This window comes from Dendrobates tinctorius, unplaced genomic scaffold (genome assembly GCF_039654945.1).
Source record: "Dendrobates tinctorius isolate UK_male_01 unplaced genomic scaffold, ASM3965494v1 ptg000016l, whole genome shotgun sequence".
Lineage (NCBI taxonomy): Eukaryota > Metazoa > Chordata > Amphibia > Anura > Dendrobatidae > Dendrobates > Dendrobates tinctorius.
The window spans coordinates 19868832-19885531 of NW_027361684.1; the positions used below are offsets into that span (position 1 = coordinate 19868832).

At 43.2% G+C, this 16700-nt stretch overlaps 1 protein-coding gene across 1 annotated transcript in view; it reads left to right on the top strand.

Moving 5' to 3' along the window:
• The window catches only part of SLC13A5 (solute carrier family 13 member 5), a 157945-nt gene that overhangs the window by 101335 nt on the left and 39910 nt on the right, over positions 1 to 16700 (top strand). Inside the window, exon 5 of the mRNA XM_073565550.1 lies at positions 3725 to 3936. Coding sequence (XP_073421651.1) covers positions 3725 to 3936 — 212 coding nt within the window. The remainder of the gene's footprint in view (positions 1 to 3724; positions 3937 to 16700) is intronic.

Sequence of the window (16700 nt, forward strand, 5' to 3'; positions counted from 1 at the left end):
TCTGACTGGCACCTGTTCATTACTAAGCCTCGGGCTTGGTATTACATACAGCTCTGGCAAAAATTAAGAGACCGCTGCAAAATTTTCAGTTTGTCTGATTTTTCTCTTTCTAGTTATATTTTTGAGTAAAATGTAAATTGTTCTTTTATTCTATAAACTACTGACAACATGTCTCCGAATTTCCAAGCAATAAATTTTGTATTTTTTTTCTACAAATGAGAAACGGTCAAAATTAAATAAAAGAACCAGCGCTTTCAAATAATGCAAAGAAAACAAGTTCATAATCATTTAGAAACAACAATACTAAAAACTCAGGAAGAGTTCAGAAATCAATATTTTGTGGAATAACCATGATTTTTAATCACAGCTTTCATGTGTCTTGCCATGCTTTCCACCAGTCTTTCACACTGCTTCTGGCGCAAAAATTTAAGCAGTTCTTCTTTGATTGATGGCTTGTGACTATCCATCATCCTCTTGATTACATTTCAGAGTTTTACAATAAGGTTCAGGTCTGGAGATTGGACTGGCAATAACAGGGTTTTGATGTGGTGGAATCTTAATTTTTGCCAGAGCTGTATACTGTGGTATGGCGAGTGGCCATGTGGTTAATGGGCGGTAAGTATCACAGAGGTGGGTGGCTTGTGATGAAAGCCTGGGCTTGTTTTGCTCAGCAGATCTACTACTGAGGGTTACTATATATTGGGAAGGCTTCCAGGTGACTTGGAGAGATGGGTGGGTCTAGTCACATACATGCCCCACCCAAGGGGATGTGTCTGAACGCCCAAGATGGAGTCTGTGTGTTTGTGCATGGGCAGTGCTGGCTAGGCTGAGCCAGAGAGAGGAGGCCTGTGGTATACCTCCAGAGAGGACGCCTCTGAGGATAAGGGGTATCCGGGAACCTGTGCGGTCGTCACGACAGTTAACGGACACTTATCCGTGTTAGGCACATCAATGTTCAGCGAGGACCTTGGGTACTGTAGAGCCGAACGGTTGCCGGACAGTGCACGGGGTGCTGCATGTTACCAAATTCCTGAGATTTGGTTTATACTGTGTATTAATAAACCGAATGGACTTTTGTTTTAACCCTGAGTGTCCTACCATATGCCTCAACGACTGACCAAGGGAGTACTCCCTGTCCACAGATAGTGGAGAAACACTACTATATATATACACTCACTGGCCACTTTATTAGGTACACCTGTCCAACTGTGTGTTAAGACTTAATTTCTAATCAGCCAATCACATGGCGGCAACTCAGTGCATTTAGGCATGTAGACATGGTCAAGACAATCTCCTGCAGTTCAAACCGAGCATCAGTATGGGGAAGAAAGGTGATTTGAGTGCCTTTGAACGTGGCATGATTGTTGGTGCCAGAAGGGCTGGTCTGAGTATTTCAGAAACTGCTGATCTACTGGGATTTTCACGCACAACCATCTCTAGGGTTTACAGAGAATGGTCCGAAAAAGAAAAAAAATCCAGTGAGCGGCAGTTCTGTGGCCGGAAATGCCTTGTTGATGCCAGAGGTCAGAGGAGAATGGGCAGACTGGTTCGAGCTGATAGAAAGGCAACAGTGACTCAAATTGCCACCCGTTACAACCAAGGTAGGCAGAAGAGCATCTCTGAACGCACAGTGCGTCGAACTTTGAGGCAGATGGGCTACAGCAGCAGAAGACCACACTGGGTACCACTCCTCTCAGCTAAGAACAGGAAACTGAGGCTACAATTTGCACAAGCTCATCGAAATTGGACAGTAGAAGATTGGAAAAACGTTGCCTGGTCTGATGAGTCTCGATTTCTGCTGCGACATTCGGATGGTAGGGTCAGAATTTGGCGTAAACAACATGAAAGCATGGATCCATCCTGCCTTGTATCAACGGTTCAGGCTGGTGGTGGTGGTGTCATGGTGTGGGGAATTCTTTCTTGGCACTCTTTGGGCCCCTTGGTACCAATTGAGCATCGTTGCAACGCCACAGCCTACCTGAGTATTGTTGCTGACCATGTCCATCCCTTTATGACCACAATGTACCCAACATCTGATGGCTACTTTCAGCAGGATAATGCGCCATGTCATAAAGCTCGAATCATCTCAGATTGGTTTCTTGAACATGACAATGAGTTCACTGTACTCAAATGGCCTCCTCAGTCACCAGATCTCAATCCAATAGAGCATCTTTGGGATGTGGTGGAACGGGAGATTCGCATCAGGGATGTGCAGCCGACAAATCTGCGCCAACTGTGTGATGCCATCATGTCAATATGGTCCAAAATCTCTGAGGAATGCTTCCAGCACCTTGTGGAATCTCTGCCACGAAGAATTGAGGCAGTTCTGAAGGCAAAAGGGGGTCCAACCCGTTACTAGCATGGTGTACCTAATAAAGTGGCCAGTGAGTGTATATATATATATATATATATGTTTGAACATGGTATGTATTATGGTCTTGAATGGAGAATGAAAAAGAAGAGGTTGAACGAGGAAATCATATGACAATTGTTTTTTTAATAATATATCTTTATTTAGTTCTATGGATTTACAAAAAACGCATAAAAAACTGCATGAAAAATGCTTAAAAAACTAGCGGATTTTCAACTGTGTTTTTCTGCCAAGAGATGCAGAAACTTTGCTGAAATTTCTGCAAACAAATACGCAACGTGCGCACATAGCCTTAGGGTATGTGCACACGTTGCGGATTGGGCTCAGGAATTTCCTGAGCAGATTCTGCATCTCTTGCCAGAAAACGCAGGTCAAAATCCACGTGTTTTTTATGCGGATTTTGTGAGTTTTTTGTGTGGATTTGTTGCGGATTATCATGCATTTTTACCCCTGCGAATTTCATTAATTCAATGGGGGTAAAACGCGTGCAGATCTGCAAAAAGAATTGACATGCTGCAGAAAATAAACTGTTGCAGATTCTGTGCGGAATTTTTTGCAACATGTGCACAGCAACTTTTTTTTTCCATTGGTTAACATTGTTTGGTCTCACACTTGCAGTTTTTCAGCGATTCCGCGTGGAAAATCCGTTGCGGATCAGCAACAAATCTGCAACGTGTGCACATACCGTTAAAGTGGTTTCCAAGGTAAACATCGGGTATCTAAGAGCCACGCGACTCCTGGATACCCGCTGTTTACATTAGAAACAAGCGTCCAGCGTCGCTGATCGCTGGTCTCTCTCTGCCACACGCAGCGATGCGCGCTGGGCAGCGGGAGACCAGCGATAAAAAAAACGGCCCAGGCCGATCAAGCACGATCAGGGACACCCGGCAGGGGGGCTGGTCGCTGATCCCCGTTACATTGTGACGCTGTAGCGTCACAAAATCAGCGATCTTGCTAGCGAGGTTCACATGACCAAATAGCAGCGTATAGCAGCTACGCGTTTCAAACACACTAAGTACTCTTTGTCAAAGCCACCTAGTGTGTTTGAAATGCGTAGCTGCTATACGCTGCTATTTGGTCATGTGTACTTGCCTAAATAATTCTGGTTTTATATGAATGTAAATAAATCTTTTTTTGGACTATTTGGAAGCTGGAACAATGTTTCTAGGAAAAAAAGAATGAATGTAACTCAGTATTAATGTATAACTAGTATTTCCTATGTTACAAGGCATTATATATACATTACAGATAGATAAAAACTCTGAAAATTATGTCTAAAGGTGGAATTGTTCCAGAAGAACAGGACACTACTAATGTTTCATTACTAACAATTTTTTCCTGAATTATCCTTAGATTAATGTTGGGGTTCATGGGAGTCACCGCCTTCCTATCTATGTGGATAAGCAATACAGCAACCACTGCCATGATGGTCCCTATAGTTCAAGCAGTCTTAGGTCAGCTCAATAACACTAAGCAGGACTCGTCCATTTTGGATTCAGAAGGACAGACAAATCCCGGAATCCAACTTGATGAAAAGAATGCCATCCCCATGACAGACGTGCAAGGTAAGGGCAGGATTATTCTGCCAGTTATTGAGTGAAATGACTTTAATCTTCTCATTTAAATGGGTTTTCCCATGGACAAAGTACATTTTAATTAATACATTTTGGAATAATAAGTTTCACAATTGGATGTGTTTAATAAAAAAAATGTTCCTGTGCTGAGATAATCTTATAAATGTGCCCCTGCTGTGTACTGTGTAATGGCTGATTGACTGGCCTGACTGTGATGGAACATGCTTTGATCATACCACGTCTCCTGTCCGGGGGAGGAGGCAAAAGAGTTTACAGACATTACAGCACAGGATAGTAAATTCAAATTGTGGAAATTATTATTATTCAAAGATCTATAGATTAAAATGTTGATTATAATTAACCTTGTTCTTGAGAAAATCCCTTTAATATTTGTTTTATATCTGTATAATTTCTAAGCACTGTTTCTGCATCAGGGTCATACTTTGAATACATAATCGGGCAATTGTGAAATAATCACATCCATTGAAAGTTGTCACACCTGTTAATTGACTCATTAAATATTCAGGAAGAGTAAGGGCCCCGTCACACATAGCGACTCACCAGCGATCCCAACAACGATATCAACTTGTCAGGATCGCTGGTGAGTCGCTACATGATCGCTGGTGAGCTGCCACACAGACAGCTTCACCAGCGATCAGCACCAGCGACACCGAGCGCGCGGCATCGCTGTGTATTTTAGTTACCAGTGCGCTGATGCAGGGAGCTGGTAACTAAGGTACACATCGGTTTTCTAAGGGGCGCGCACCCGATGTGTACCTTGGTTACCAGCTCCTCGCATCAGCGTGCTGGTAACTAAGGTACACATCGGGTTTCTAAGCACCGCCTGGTGCTTAGAAACCCTGCATTTACCTTAGTTACCAGCGCGCTGATCGCTGGTCTCCCGCCTGTCACACGCAGTGATGCGTGCTGGCCAGCGGGAGACCAGCGATCAAAAAAATGTCCTGGCTATTCCAGGACGATCAGCGATAACCGGAAGGGGGGCCGGTCACTGGTCAGTGTCACACACAGCGATCTCGCTGGTGAGATCGCTGTTGCGTCACAAAACTTGTGTGTGACGGGGGCTTAAGAGGACTATCACCCTCCATAAGAAAGCAACAACAAAAAAAAACCAAAGTGCCAGAGGCAACCACACACAATAGTCTCTTTCTGGCACAGTTAAGGATTTCCTTATGATAGATTTTCTTTACGTTTTGTAATAAGTCCACAAAAACTATAAAACATTTATGGGTGTAACATATGAGATATTTCCAGTGTACTGATCAGGGAAAATGATAGCAGAGCGTGTCATAATGACAGTTTACACTAAACGCCAATTAGCCAGGAATCTCACATTCACTTTTCCACTAAATGTTTGGTGCTGTCGTTGATGCTATTTTTTTTCTTTAAGAAAAAGCTGAAAGAACATCCAACACTTATGATAAGTTTCAATTCCACCCTTAAATTTTCCTCTCTTTAGGAATCACTCCCAATTGGATGTTGTGTGACTTTATTTTTAAAGTTTTTTGATACAGTGTTTCATAAAAGGATGGTGCATAAAATGAAAGCAATGGACGTGGTGGAAAATATGTGGAATTTTGTAAACAACTGGCTCAGTGATAGGAATCAGAGGGTGATTCATGGAATGCACTCTGATTGGGTCACCATTCATAGTGGTGTATCGGAAGGGTCAGTATTGGGCCCTCTTATTTTTAATATAATTTAAATTACTTTGTATTGGCCATGCAGAATAGAATTTCAACATTTGCAGAGTATACAAAGTTCTGCAAGATAATCAACACAGAGGAGTATAATTTAATAAAACTGAGGGATTTGTGGAAGGTGGAGGTTTGGGTTGAGAAATGGTAATTGAAGATAAGATAAATAAATGTAAGGTCAACAACTTGGGCCATGGAATGAAAATGTAGTTATATAATAAATAGTAAAACACTGGGTAAAACGGTACCTGAAAAAGACTTGGGCGTATGGGTGAACGGCAAACTCAACTTTAGTGACAAGTTCCAGGCAGCTGCTGTCACAGCAAATTAAATCATGAGATGCATTAAAAGATGCATGGATGCTAATGGCAGGAGCATAATTTTACCTCTATATAAGTCACTAGTTAATCCAAAAAAAGCTAAAATATTATAGGTTGTAGATGTTAGATTTCAGAAATGGGACAATTATCTAGATCAGTGATCCCCAACTCTGGCCCTCAAGAGCCACCAACAGGTCATGTTTTCAGGATTACCTTAGCATTGCACAGGTGATAATTGCAACACCTGGACAGGCAAGAATTCAAACAACTGTGCAATACTGAGGAAATCCTGAAAACATGACTTGTTGGTGGTTCTTGAGGACCGGAGTTGGGGAACACTAATCTAGAGAATCAGTCTGATTGCTCTGCAGTCAGGAAATAATTTTTCCCGTAACATGAGGAAAATAACATCCGCCTCATGAGGTTTCTGTTTTCCTCTGGATCTTCATGTACAGTTATAGGTTGAAGCCAATGTTCTTTTAGCCTTAAAGCAATAGACATGCATGTGGATCACATAGGGCCTTATATATATTCTGATTGTTGTTCTATTTGTACAAATGCATTTTCACAAAAAAACAAAATGAATCTGCCTTTCCACATTGAGCAAGTTGGAAAACCTCTACCAAATGGTGCTAGCCCCGACAATGGTTTCCTATTGTATATTAATTTTCCTATATGCAACATGTTGCTTCTCCAGGAGAACAAATTGCTAATTGACCAAAATGGTGATAAATGTAAAAAGATAAATACAATATACAATTGCCTACTGTTTGGAAATGCTTGTTAGATAGATGGAAGACAACAACAAAGACTTGTATGTATAGTGATTAATAATGATGGCATTGATAAAATTTTACAGTAGGTCCATCTGTGAGTAGACACAATAAACATCAAAGTATTGTAGCAACAGGTAGGGTAGGGTTAAATCCTAGCACTGCAGGTCTTGATTGGATGCACGTATATAGCTTTAATTAAGAACCAAGGCATGTGTTCACTAGAGGTGTCAGTCTGCCGAATCTTGAGCAGAACCGAGTGTGCTGCTGGTGAGTGACCAGCCAAAATGTGTAGGTGGCAAAGAGTCATGCAGTGCTTGCTCTGAACGGAGACTGAAAGGGTCAGCTAGGAAAGATAAGAAGACTATGTTGGAGCTGCAGAGAACTGTGTTGAAGTTGCAGCCTGTTCAGTGTAAACTGTGCCCAGAGTTGAACACTTCTGAAGATTGGGCTGTAGGGGAATCCAAGATTGGTGAGATTGTGCCTCTTCTGTGTATGAGGTTTTCTCAGGGAGAACGGACCTGTTTGGGTGAGCTTTAACATATGTGTCCTGCTAAATGAACTGTTTATTTGCTGTGATAAATTTGTGCCCATAAAAGTTTTTTTAAAGCAATAAAACTGCATCTGTTTGGACCAAACTACATTGTCTGTGTGAATGAACACTGCCTAATGCTTAGCTGAGAGAGTGAATCCCTCTAAGACATATCCTCTAAAAAAAATAAGCTCCTTTTTTATTTTTCAACTAAAATCATTCTCAAGAGATTAGAAAGCAAAAATCACAAGGATTGGCAGTCCATAACAAAAGAGTGTTGGAAACTTACAGTATTTCTGGTCCCACATATCAGGTGGATTATGTTACCCGAACCATGGGACGCTTGAAATGGGGACAAAGCTCATGAAGAGCAAATATTTATTTTGGATGGCCCAATGGATATGGACCCAATTATTGTCCTATAATCAGATGCCAAGGAAGCAGTAGCTGTGTAGTAAGGCAATGTTTTATTGTACATGACAGTATTTTGTAAGGCAAAACCAGAAGTGGGTCCTAAGCATGGAAGAGTAGTAAATATTTCCATTACACTTTTTCCTGTGTAGCTTCCACACTTGAATTCGGCTTACAAACATTGGTATACAATTCTCACCAGGATACCGTGTGAAAGTCTCTGAATTCTCAGTTAAACTGAAAAAGTCACCGATTAACCAAAACTAGAACATCTGCTGACCTTTGAAACAAATATTTTTTCTATTTTTCTTGCACACAAAATACAGATGTTCCCAAGATTTATAAGATTCAGAAAGTGGAAATATTTTCTTTGGTTATCAATTGATGTTTTTAAGGGTTAATATTGACTTAAGACATGGCTCTGGTTTCTGGTATATTTAGTCTAAAATTACTTATTTAACTTTACCAATTAAACATTGACATTAGGACTCGCCTAAAAAGTAATCTAAAAGACTTCTTCAATTCTTGACTTTTGAACCTTTGGACCAATGATGAACTTTGACTCACAGAAATGGCGCTCACTTATATGGGTAGCGCAACAGACGTCAGTGACTATAGAAATGTGGAGTGAATTTAGAAATGTGCTGTAAAACTGGTACAAATCTGAATTGGCATTTTATCAAAATGCTTCTTTTTGGGAGAAAAAGTGTAAAGAAAAGCGTATTTATTTTTTGAGCTAAAAATTAAACCTGAATCCAAAAACTGCATAAAAATGCAATACATGAAAATCAACAAAAAATGAATACAATCATATACTGGATTGCCCTTTAATAGCAATAATGAAAACAAATCTCTAGGGAAATATAAAAAGCATAGCCTAGGACATAAAGAAGAGAACGCAAAGGAATTCCTTAAAAAAATATGGTTATTGTCAGAGACACCGCACTGAACTTGCTCACTGAGCCAGTGCGCGTGTCCTGAGTAAAGCGAACTGTGCTCAAAGCTACCTGTGGAGCGGGCAGCAACCAAATAGATGTGTACTTCAGAGCCGCAGGAGCTGAAGCACGTGACTGCTAGAGGTGTGGCCTAAACTCCACAGAGCTAGGAGCTGCAAGACAATTCCTAGCAGAGTAACTGTGAGACAAAGTTACCCAGGGGCATAGACAGTGAGAATAGTCAGGACATAGCCAATGAGTCATACACAGATAGCTGCAAGGTACAAGAGGGGCGAGCAGAGAGTAGTCAAGTCACAGGCGATGAGTCATACACAGATAATAACGCAGTACAAAATCAACAGGCAAACTCACAACGGGAAACAGAATCGGGTCAGAACCATATAAACAAGCTATAGCAACACACAAGCACACGGGGGTCAGCACACTAGGCCAAAGGCAAAAGTATAACTGGCAGGGATTGAAGCTACCCAGGGGTTTATGAAGCTCTCCCAGAACCAGAAAGAGGCCACAATCATTAACCCCAAGTGTGCAGGTCAAAACCTGCACAGAGCTCCAGACATTAACCCCTGGTGTGCAGCTCAAAAAACCTGCACTGGGATCATGACAGTACCCCCCTCTCAATGGGGGGCCTCTGGACCCCCAGGCTTCCCCGGGTACTTGGCATGAAGCGCCTGAACCAGGCGATCTGCATGTACCGAGCGAGCAGGGACCCATGAGCGCTCTTCTGGTCCATATCCCTTCCAATGGACCAGGTACTGCAAAGAGCGGCGCACCCGCCGAGAGTCCACAATATGTCCGACCTCATACTCCAATTGACCCTCCACCAGCACTGGAGGAACAACAGTCTCAGAGTTCTCTTTGACAGATCCTGCTGGTTTCAACAGAGACTTATGGAACACATTAGATATTTTTAAGGAGGCGGGGAGACGCAACCTATATGCCACAGGGTTGACTATCTCCATAATCTCGTACGGACCAATGAACTTTGGTCCCAACTTAACTGATGGTACCTTTAAGTTGATGTTACGCGTGGAGAGCCAAACCTCTCCCACCTGAAACATGTCTCCCGAGGCTCTCTTTTTGTCCGCAAAATATTTGTATCTCCCCTGGGCCCGAGAGATATTACGCCGGACTTCAGCCCAGAGGTTTTTTAACCGTTGAACGGACCCCTCTGCTCCTGGACAACCGGAATCCACCCGAGAAAACTTCCCAAAATGCGGATTAAAGCCATAGTTAATCAATGGGGACATGCTGGTGGACTGACTCACCCGGTTGTTAAAAGCGAATTCAGCCAACGGTAACGCATCACACCAATCCTCCTGTCTGGCGGAGGTCAGACACCTGAGAATTTGTTCCAGGGATTGATTGGTGCGTTCTGTCTGACCATTGCTCTCCGGGTGATATGCTGACGAGAAGGAGAGTGAGATGCCCAATTTCATACAGAACGCCCTCCAAAATTTGGCCACAAACTGCACACCTCTGTCAGACACAACATTCAGGGGTACCCCATGCAATCGGACCAATTTTTTACATCAGCTCCCTTCTGGGTAAGATCCGTGAGTGGTTTAACCACTTGTGAGAAACCTTTAATGAATCTCCGGTAATAGTTCGCAAATCCTAAGAAGCGCTGGAGCCCCTTAAGATCTCGAGGCTGAACCCAGTCAGCGATCGCCAGCACCGTCTTAGGATCCATACGAAACCCCTCACAGGACACAATCAACCCCAAAAAAGACAGCTCCTGTACAAAAAACGAACACTTTTCCAATTTGGCGAACAATTGGTTCTCCCTGAGTCTCTGGAGAACTGTCTTTAGATGTTGCAAGTGAGATTGACTGTCCGGGGAATACACCAAAATATCATCCAAATAAATAATAACAAAACGGCCTATCAGATCAGAAAACACAACATTGATGAAATTTTGGAAAATAGCAGGTGCATTAGTTAACCCAAATGGCATTACCAGGTTCTCAAAGAGTCCTTCTGATGTGAGGAATGCCGTTTTCCACTCGTCCCCTTCCTGAACCCTTATCAGATTGTAGGCCCCCCGCAGATCTAACTTGGAGAACCATTGGGCCCCAGCTAACTGGTTACATAAGTCTGGGATGAGGGGAAGCGGGTAAGAGTTCCTAACCGTTATCTTGTTCAGTTCCCGAAAGTCGAGGCACGGCCGCAAACCACCATCTTTTTTCTTCACAAAGAAGAACCCTGCTGCCACAGGTGACACAGAAGGCCTGATATGCCCTTTGCAGAGACTCTCAGCTATGTACTCCTTCATGGCTTGGCGCTCAGGCCCAGACAAATTGAACAATCGAGCCTTAGGTAACTTGGCTCCAGGTACTAAATCAATGGCACAATCATAGGGTCTATGTGGTGGCAGCGCCTCAGCCTCACTTTCGGAAAAAACGTCTTCGAAATCTTTCAGGTACTCCGGAATACCTTCCAGATCGACAGACGACACAGACACAGATTTAACAGCGTTAACAAGATGTCCCCGGTTACCACATTTATTATTGCATCCCCATTGAGTGATTTCCCCTGTAACCCAATCAATGGTAGGATTATGGCGTTGAAGCCAAGGCATCCCCAGTACCAGTCCTGCAGGCAAGTTATCTACCACCAGACAACTTAGTTTCTCCACATGAGTGGAACCCACTTTTAGAGAAAAAAGTTCAGACCTGCAACAGATACCGTCTTGGGTAAGAGGAGATGAGTCAATTGCCACAAGTTTAACAGGATCGTGAAGCCTGACTGTCCCTATCTTATTAAGAGTCATAACCTTGGTATCAATCAGGTTCACAGCCGAACCGCAGTCAATAAAAGCAGTAGTCTGAACAGGACCATAACCAAGTTCCAGTTCCACCTGCAGCACCATTTTTGCACATGAGAAAAATTGTACCTGAAGGTCTGGGTAGCCTCCTCGATTACTACCCAGACCTAGTCATTTCCCGCCATCTTGGAGGATGACGGACAGGAGGGGCAGTCCTTCTTCCAATGTCCAGATTTCCCACAATAGAAGCACAACTGCTTTTCCCGGCGGCGTCTTCTTTCCTTTCCCTCACAGGTGACAGCGCTCACCTCCATAGCCATAGGAAGAGTCTGGGTCTCATTTCCACTGAAAAATAAGGGCGTTTCCCGTTGCATAATGCCTCTAGCCCGCAGCCTGCTATCCATGCGAACCGCTTGGACCATGGCATCCTCCAGGGAGTCAGGCGGAGGATGAAGTGCCAAAGCTTCCTTCAGACGTTCACACAGGCCTCTGTGGAACAGCCCCCGCAGGGCGGCGTCACTCCAGGAAATCTCGGCTGCCCAACGTCTGAATTCAGTACAGAACCATTCGGCCGAGTGCTCCCCTTGACAGACACTCATGGCTTTGTCCTCAGCCAACCGCACTCTATCAGGCTCATCATAAATAAGCCCTAAGGCTTCAAAAAATGCATCCACAGACATTCTCTCAGGGGCAGAAGAGGAAAGCGAGAATGCCCAGGCTTGTGGGGACCCCCTAAGCAGGGACATCACCACCCCCACCCTCTGTTTCTCATCCCCAGAGGAGCGGGGTCTCAAAGAAAAAAAAAGCTTACAGCCCTCCTTAAATGCCCTGAAATCATCCTTGTTACCAGAAAATATATCTGGCAATTTAACCGGGGATTCAGGTGGGACTAAAATGACATCTCTATTCCCCACCTGCTGGAAGCCTGCGGAAAGTACCCCCTGAACTGAGTCCTCAACCCGCCGTTGGGACTGGGCCAGAGCTTGGTGTTCCAAACTAAGCTTCTGCAGTGACTGAGTCAAGCTTTTCACCTTCTCAGATAAAGCACACATTGGGTCCATGCTGCAGAAGTGAGGAGAGAAAAAAAAATTGTAGGCCAGTTATAATGTCAGAGACACCGCACTGAACTTGCTCACTGAGCCAGTGCGCGTGTCCTGAGTAAAGCGAACTGTGCTCAAAGCTACCTGTGGAGCGGGCAGCAACCGAATAGATGCGTACTTCAGAGCTGCAGGACCTGAAGCACGTGACTGCTAGAGGCGTGGCCTAAACTCCACAGAGCTAGGAGCTGCAAGACAATTCCTAGCAGAGTAACTGCGAGACAAAGTTACCCAGGGGCATAGACAGGGAGAATAGTCAGGACGTAGCCAATGAGTCATACACAGAGATAGCTGCAAGGTACAAGAGGGGCGAGCAGAGAGTAGTCAAGTCACAGGCGATGGGTCATACACAGATAATAACGCAGTACAAAATCAACAGGCAAACTCACAACGGGAAACAGAATCGGGTCAGAACCATATAAACAAGCTATAGCAACACACAAGCACATGGGGGTCAGCACACTAGGCCAAAGGCAAAAGTATAACTGGCAGGGATTGAAGCTATCCAGGGGTTTATGAAGCTCTCCCAGAGCCAGAAAGAGGCCACAATCATTAACCCCAAGTGTGCAGGTCAAAACCTGCACAGAGCTCCAGACATTAACCCCCGGTGTGCAGCTCAAAAAACCTGCACTGGGATCATGACAGTTCTAATGTTAAAAGCACAAGGTGTCTCCTAGAAAGGGACACAAAATAAGCTTGCTGAAAACATATACAGTAAAACATGCAGCATGTCAAAAAGAAGGGGCAAATGAAAGTTCTCCAATCCCAAACTGTTTCAACCCATATACATAATAAAGTAAATTAGCAATATTAGTGAATCACTGGTTATAAACAATGTGTAATCATCTAATATATAAAGCTCAAAGTGTGTATGTATGTATGTGTGTGTGTATGTCCGGGATAGGCATCCACACCGTCGCAGCTACAGCCACAAAATTTGGCACAGTCACACGTCTGGACCCCGAGAGCGTCCTAAGCTATGTTGTGAGGTGAAATTTTAACCCCGCGCATTTCAATTCACCAAACAATTTTGCCCCTATCTACATAATGGGGAAAAAGTGTGTGCGTGTCAAGCCCCGCCCCTCATTATGATGTCATAATGCCCCTATCAACATAATGGGGAAACAGTGTGTGCATATCAAGTCCCGCCCCTCATTATGATGTCATAATGGTTGCCATGGCGACGCTGATTCATCATAGTTTGCAAGCCCCGCCGCTCATTATGATGTCATAATGGTTGACTTTGGGATGGAGGATGTGTGATGGGTATATGGGCACCGGACTATGGGATGGAGGATATGTATGACGGGTATATGGGCACGGGACTATGAGATGAAGGGGGACTATGGGATGGCGGATATGTATTTAGGCACGGGACTATGGGATGGAGGATATGTATGACGGGTATATGGGCACGGGACTATGGGATGGAGGATGTGTGATGGGTATATGGGCACTGGACTATGGGATGGAGGATATGTATGACGGTTATATGGGCACGGGACTATGAGATGGCGGATATGTATGATAGGTATATGGGCACGGTACTATGGGATGGAGGATATGTATGATGGGTATATGGGTGTGGGACTATGAGATGAAGGATGTGTGATGGGTATATGGGCACTCGACTATGGGATGGCGAATATGTATGATGGGTATATGGGCATGGGATTATGGGATGGAGAATATGTATGATGGGTATATGGTCATGGGACTATGGAATGGAGAATATGTATGATGGGTATATGGGCATGGGACTATGGGATGGAGGATATGTATGATGGATATATGGGCACGGGCCTATGGGATGGTGGATATGTATGATGGGTAAATGGGCACGGGACTATGGGATGGAGGATAATTATAATGTGTTATAACTAACCACAGTTAGTTACTATGCCCGGGCAGCGCCGGGCTCTTCAGCTAGTTGTAATTATAAAAGTAGAAGTAGTACCTTGCTGTAGAAGGCTGCTGCTGTAAATGTAGGTCAGGCGCTGTGCCCCTTCACCTCAACACGTGTTTCACCCTGCTTCGTCAGAGGGCGTAAAAATGCAACATACAAATTGAACCTAAGATCTCATGCAAACATGCAAATCTAAAAAAAAATGGCTAAGTCCAAAAATTCTTTCTGAAAATGGCATCCGGGGTGCTGGAAGTGTTTACGGTACTGCTGCTGGGCTGTCCCCCGCCTGGAAGTCTGGCATTAATCCCTCCACAGACCACCACAGGGTAAATATTAAGCCCTCCACCAACCTCCACAGGGTGAATATTAAGCCCTCCAACAACCTGCAAATTGAACCTAAGATCTCATGCAAACATACATAGATTCCCTAAAGTTTAATATTGCAGACTCTCTGTTCCCTGCATTATTAAAGAGGTTGCTGCATTAATAAAGAGGTTGTCCACAACTTAGACAGACCATTCTGGATCCCTATGTTTTCTTCCCAGGAAAATAACAACATTTATACATACTGGCTCTCCCAGGGCTCACATGACATTGGCCACAGGGATCACGTGATATAACACAGGTCAACGAAAAAAAATTTTTTTTCTGGTGTCCAAAATATTTTAATGAATTTGGGGTATTTTTGGGGTGCTGATTCTGAATATGTCATCAGTTTTGCCAGATTGGCTCAAGTTTTTGAGATTTTTGGTATCTTATTTATAGCACTTGTTGGTAAATGCGACGCATCATCTCATTAATTTCTTTGGATTAGTACTTGAACTGAGCAGTTCTCAATATAGTTTTGTGTTAATTAGTGTTCTAAAAGTTTGTTCATAGCTTGATTTTTGCACTAACTTTATGTTGTTGTCTGTTTTCCAGTGAAAAGCATGAACTCATCATGAAGAAGTTGTCTTAACGATCCAGACTCATTCTGTTACATTTGTGGTGAATATACACTGCCAAAACATAGAAGAAACATAACACACTTCGTAAAAAAAGTGTATTTTGCCTATTTTGGGGTTATGCTTGGGGACCAAGACAAGTTTTGGGCACCACACATAGTGTGCAAAGCATGTATCGAATTATTACGAAAATGGAGCAAAGGACAAAGAAAAAGCTTCAAATTTGGTGTTCCAATGGTGTGGAGAGAGCCAAAAAATCATCATGATGACTGTTATTTCTGTGCAGTGCAAGTGCAAGGATTCAATAAGCATAAGAAACAAAAATGGGAGTAACATGGAATCTGCAAGAAGGCCTGTCCCTCATTGTGAAGATGTGCCTGTACCTGTGTTTACCATAAATAACAGTCATCATGATGATTTTTTGGCTCTCTCCACACCATTGGAACACCAAATTTGAAGCTTTTTCTTTGTCCTTTGCTCCATTTTCGTAATAATTCGATACATGCTTTGCACACTATGTGTGGTGCCCAAAACTTGTCTTGGTCCCCAAGCATAACCCCAAAATAGGCAAAATACACTTTTTTTACGAAGTCTGTTATGTTTCTTCTATGTTTTGGCAGTGTATATTCACCACAAATGTAACAGAATGAGTCTGGATCGTTAAGACAACTTCTTCATGATGAGTTCATGCTTTTCACTGGAAAACAGACAACAACATAAAGTTAGTGCAAAAATCAAGCTATGAACAAACTTTTAGAACACTAATTAACACAAAACTATATTGAGAACTGCTCAGTTCAAGTACTAATCCAAAGAAATTAATGAGATGATGCGTCGCATTTACCAACAAGTGCTATAAATAAGATACCAAAAATCTCAAAAACTTGAGCCAATCTGGCAAAACTGATGACATATTCAGAATCAGCACCCCAAAAATACCCTAAATTCGATGAAATATCTTTGGCACCAAAAATGCTGTTGACCAGTGTAATAATCAACTATGGCTTCCCTCTTCCCTCCTTCAGACAAACCAAGACATTCAGAGGAAGTGAGAGCTGCTTCTGCTCTGTCACTTAATCTGGATGTCAATTACATCTGTAGGAGAGGAGAGTGAAGCAACTGCTGATTGACCACAGGGATCACGTGACATAATGCAATGTGAGCCCTGGGAGAGCTAGTGCTGACACCGCTGGAATGGTGCCGGCACCGGAGGTGTGTATGAGTGTTATTTTAATGGGGAGACACATAGGGATTCAGAAGGGGATGTCTGAGAAGTGAACAATCCCTTTAAACATTTTGCACCAATTTTCAGATAGTTCAGTAGTTGCAAATTA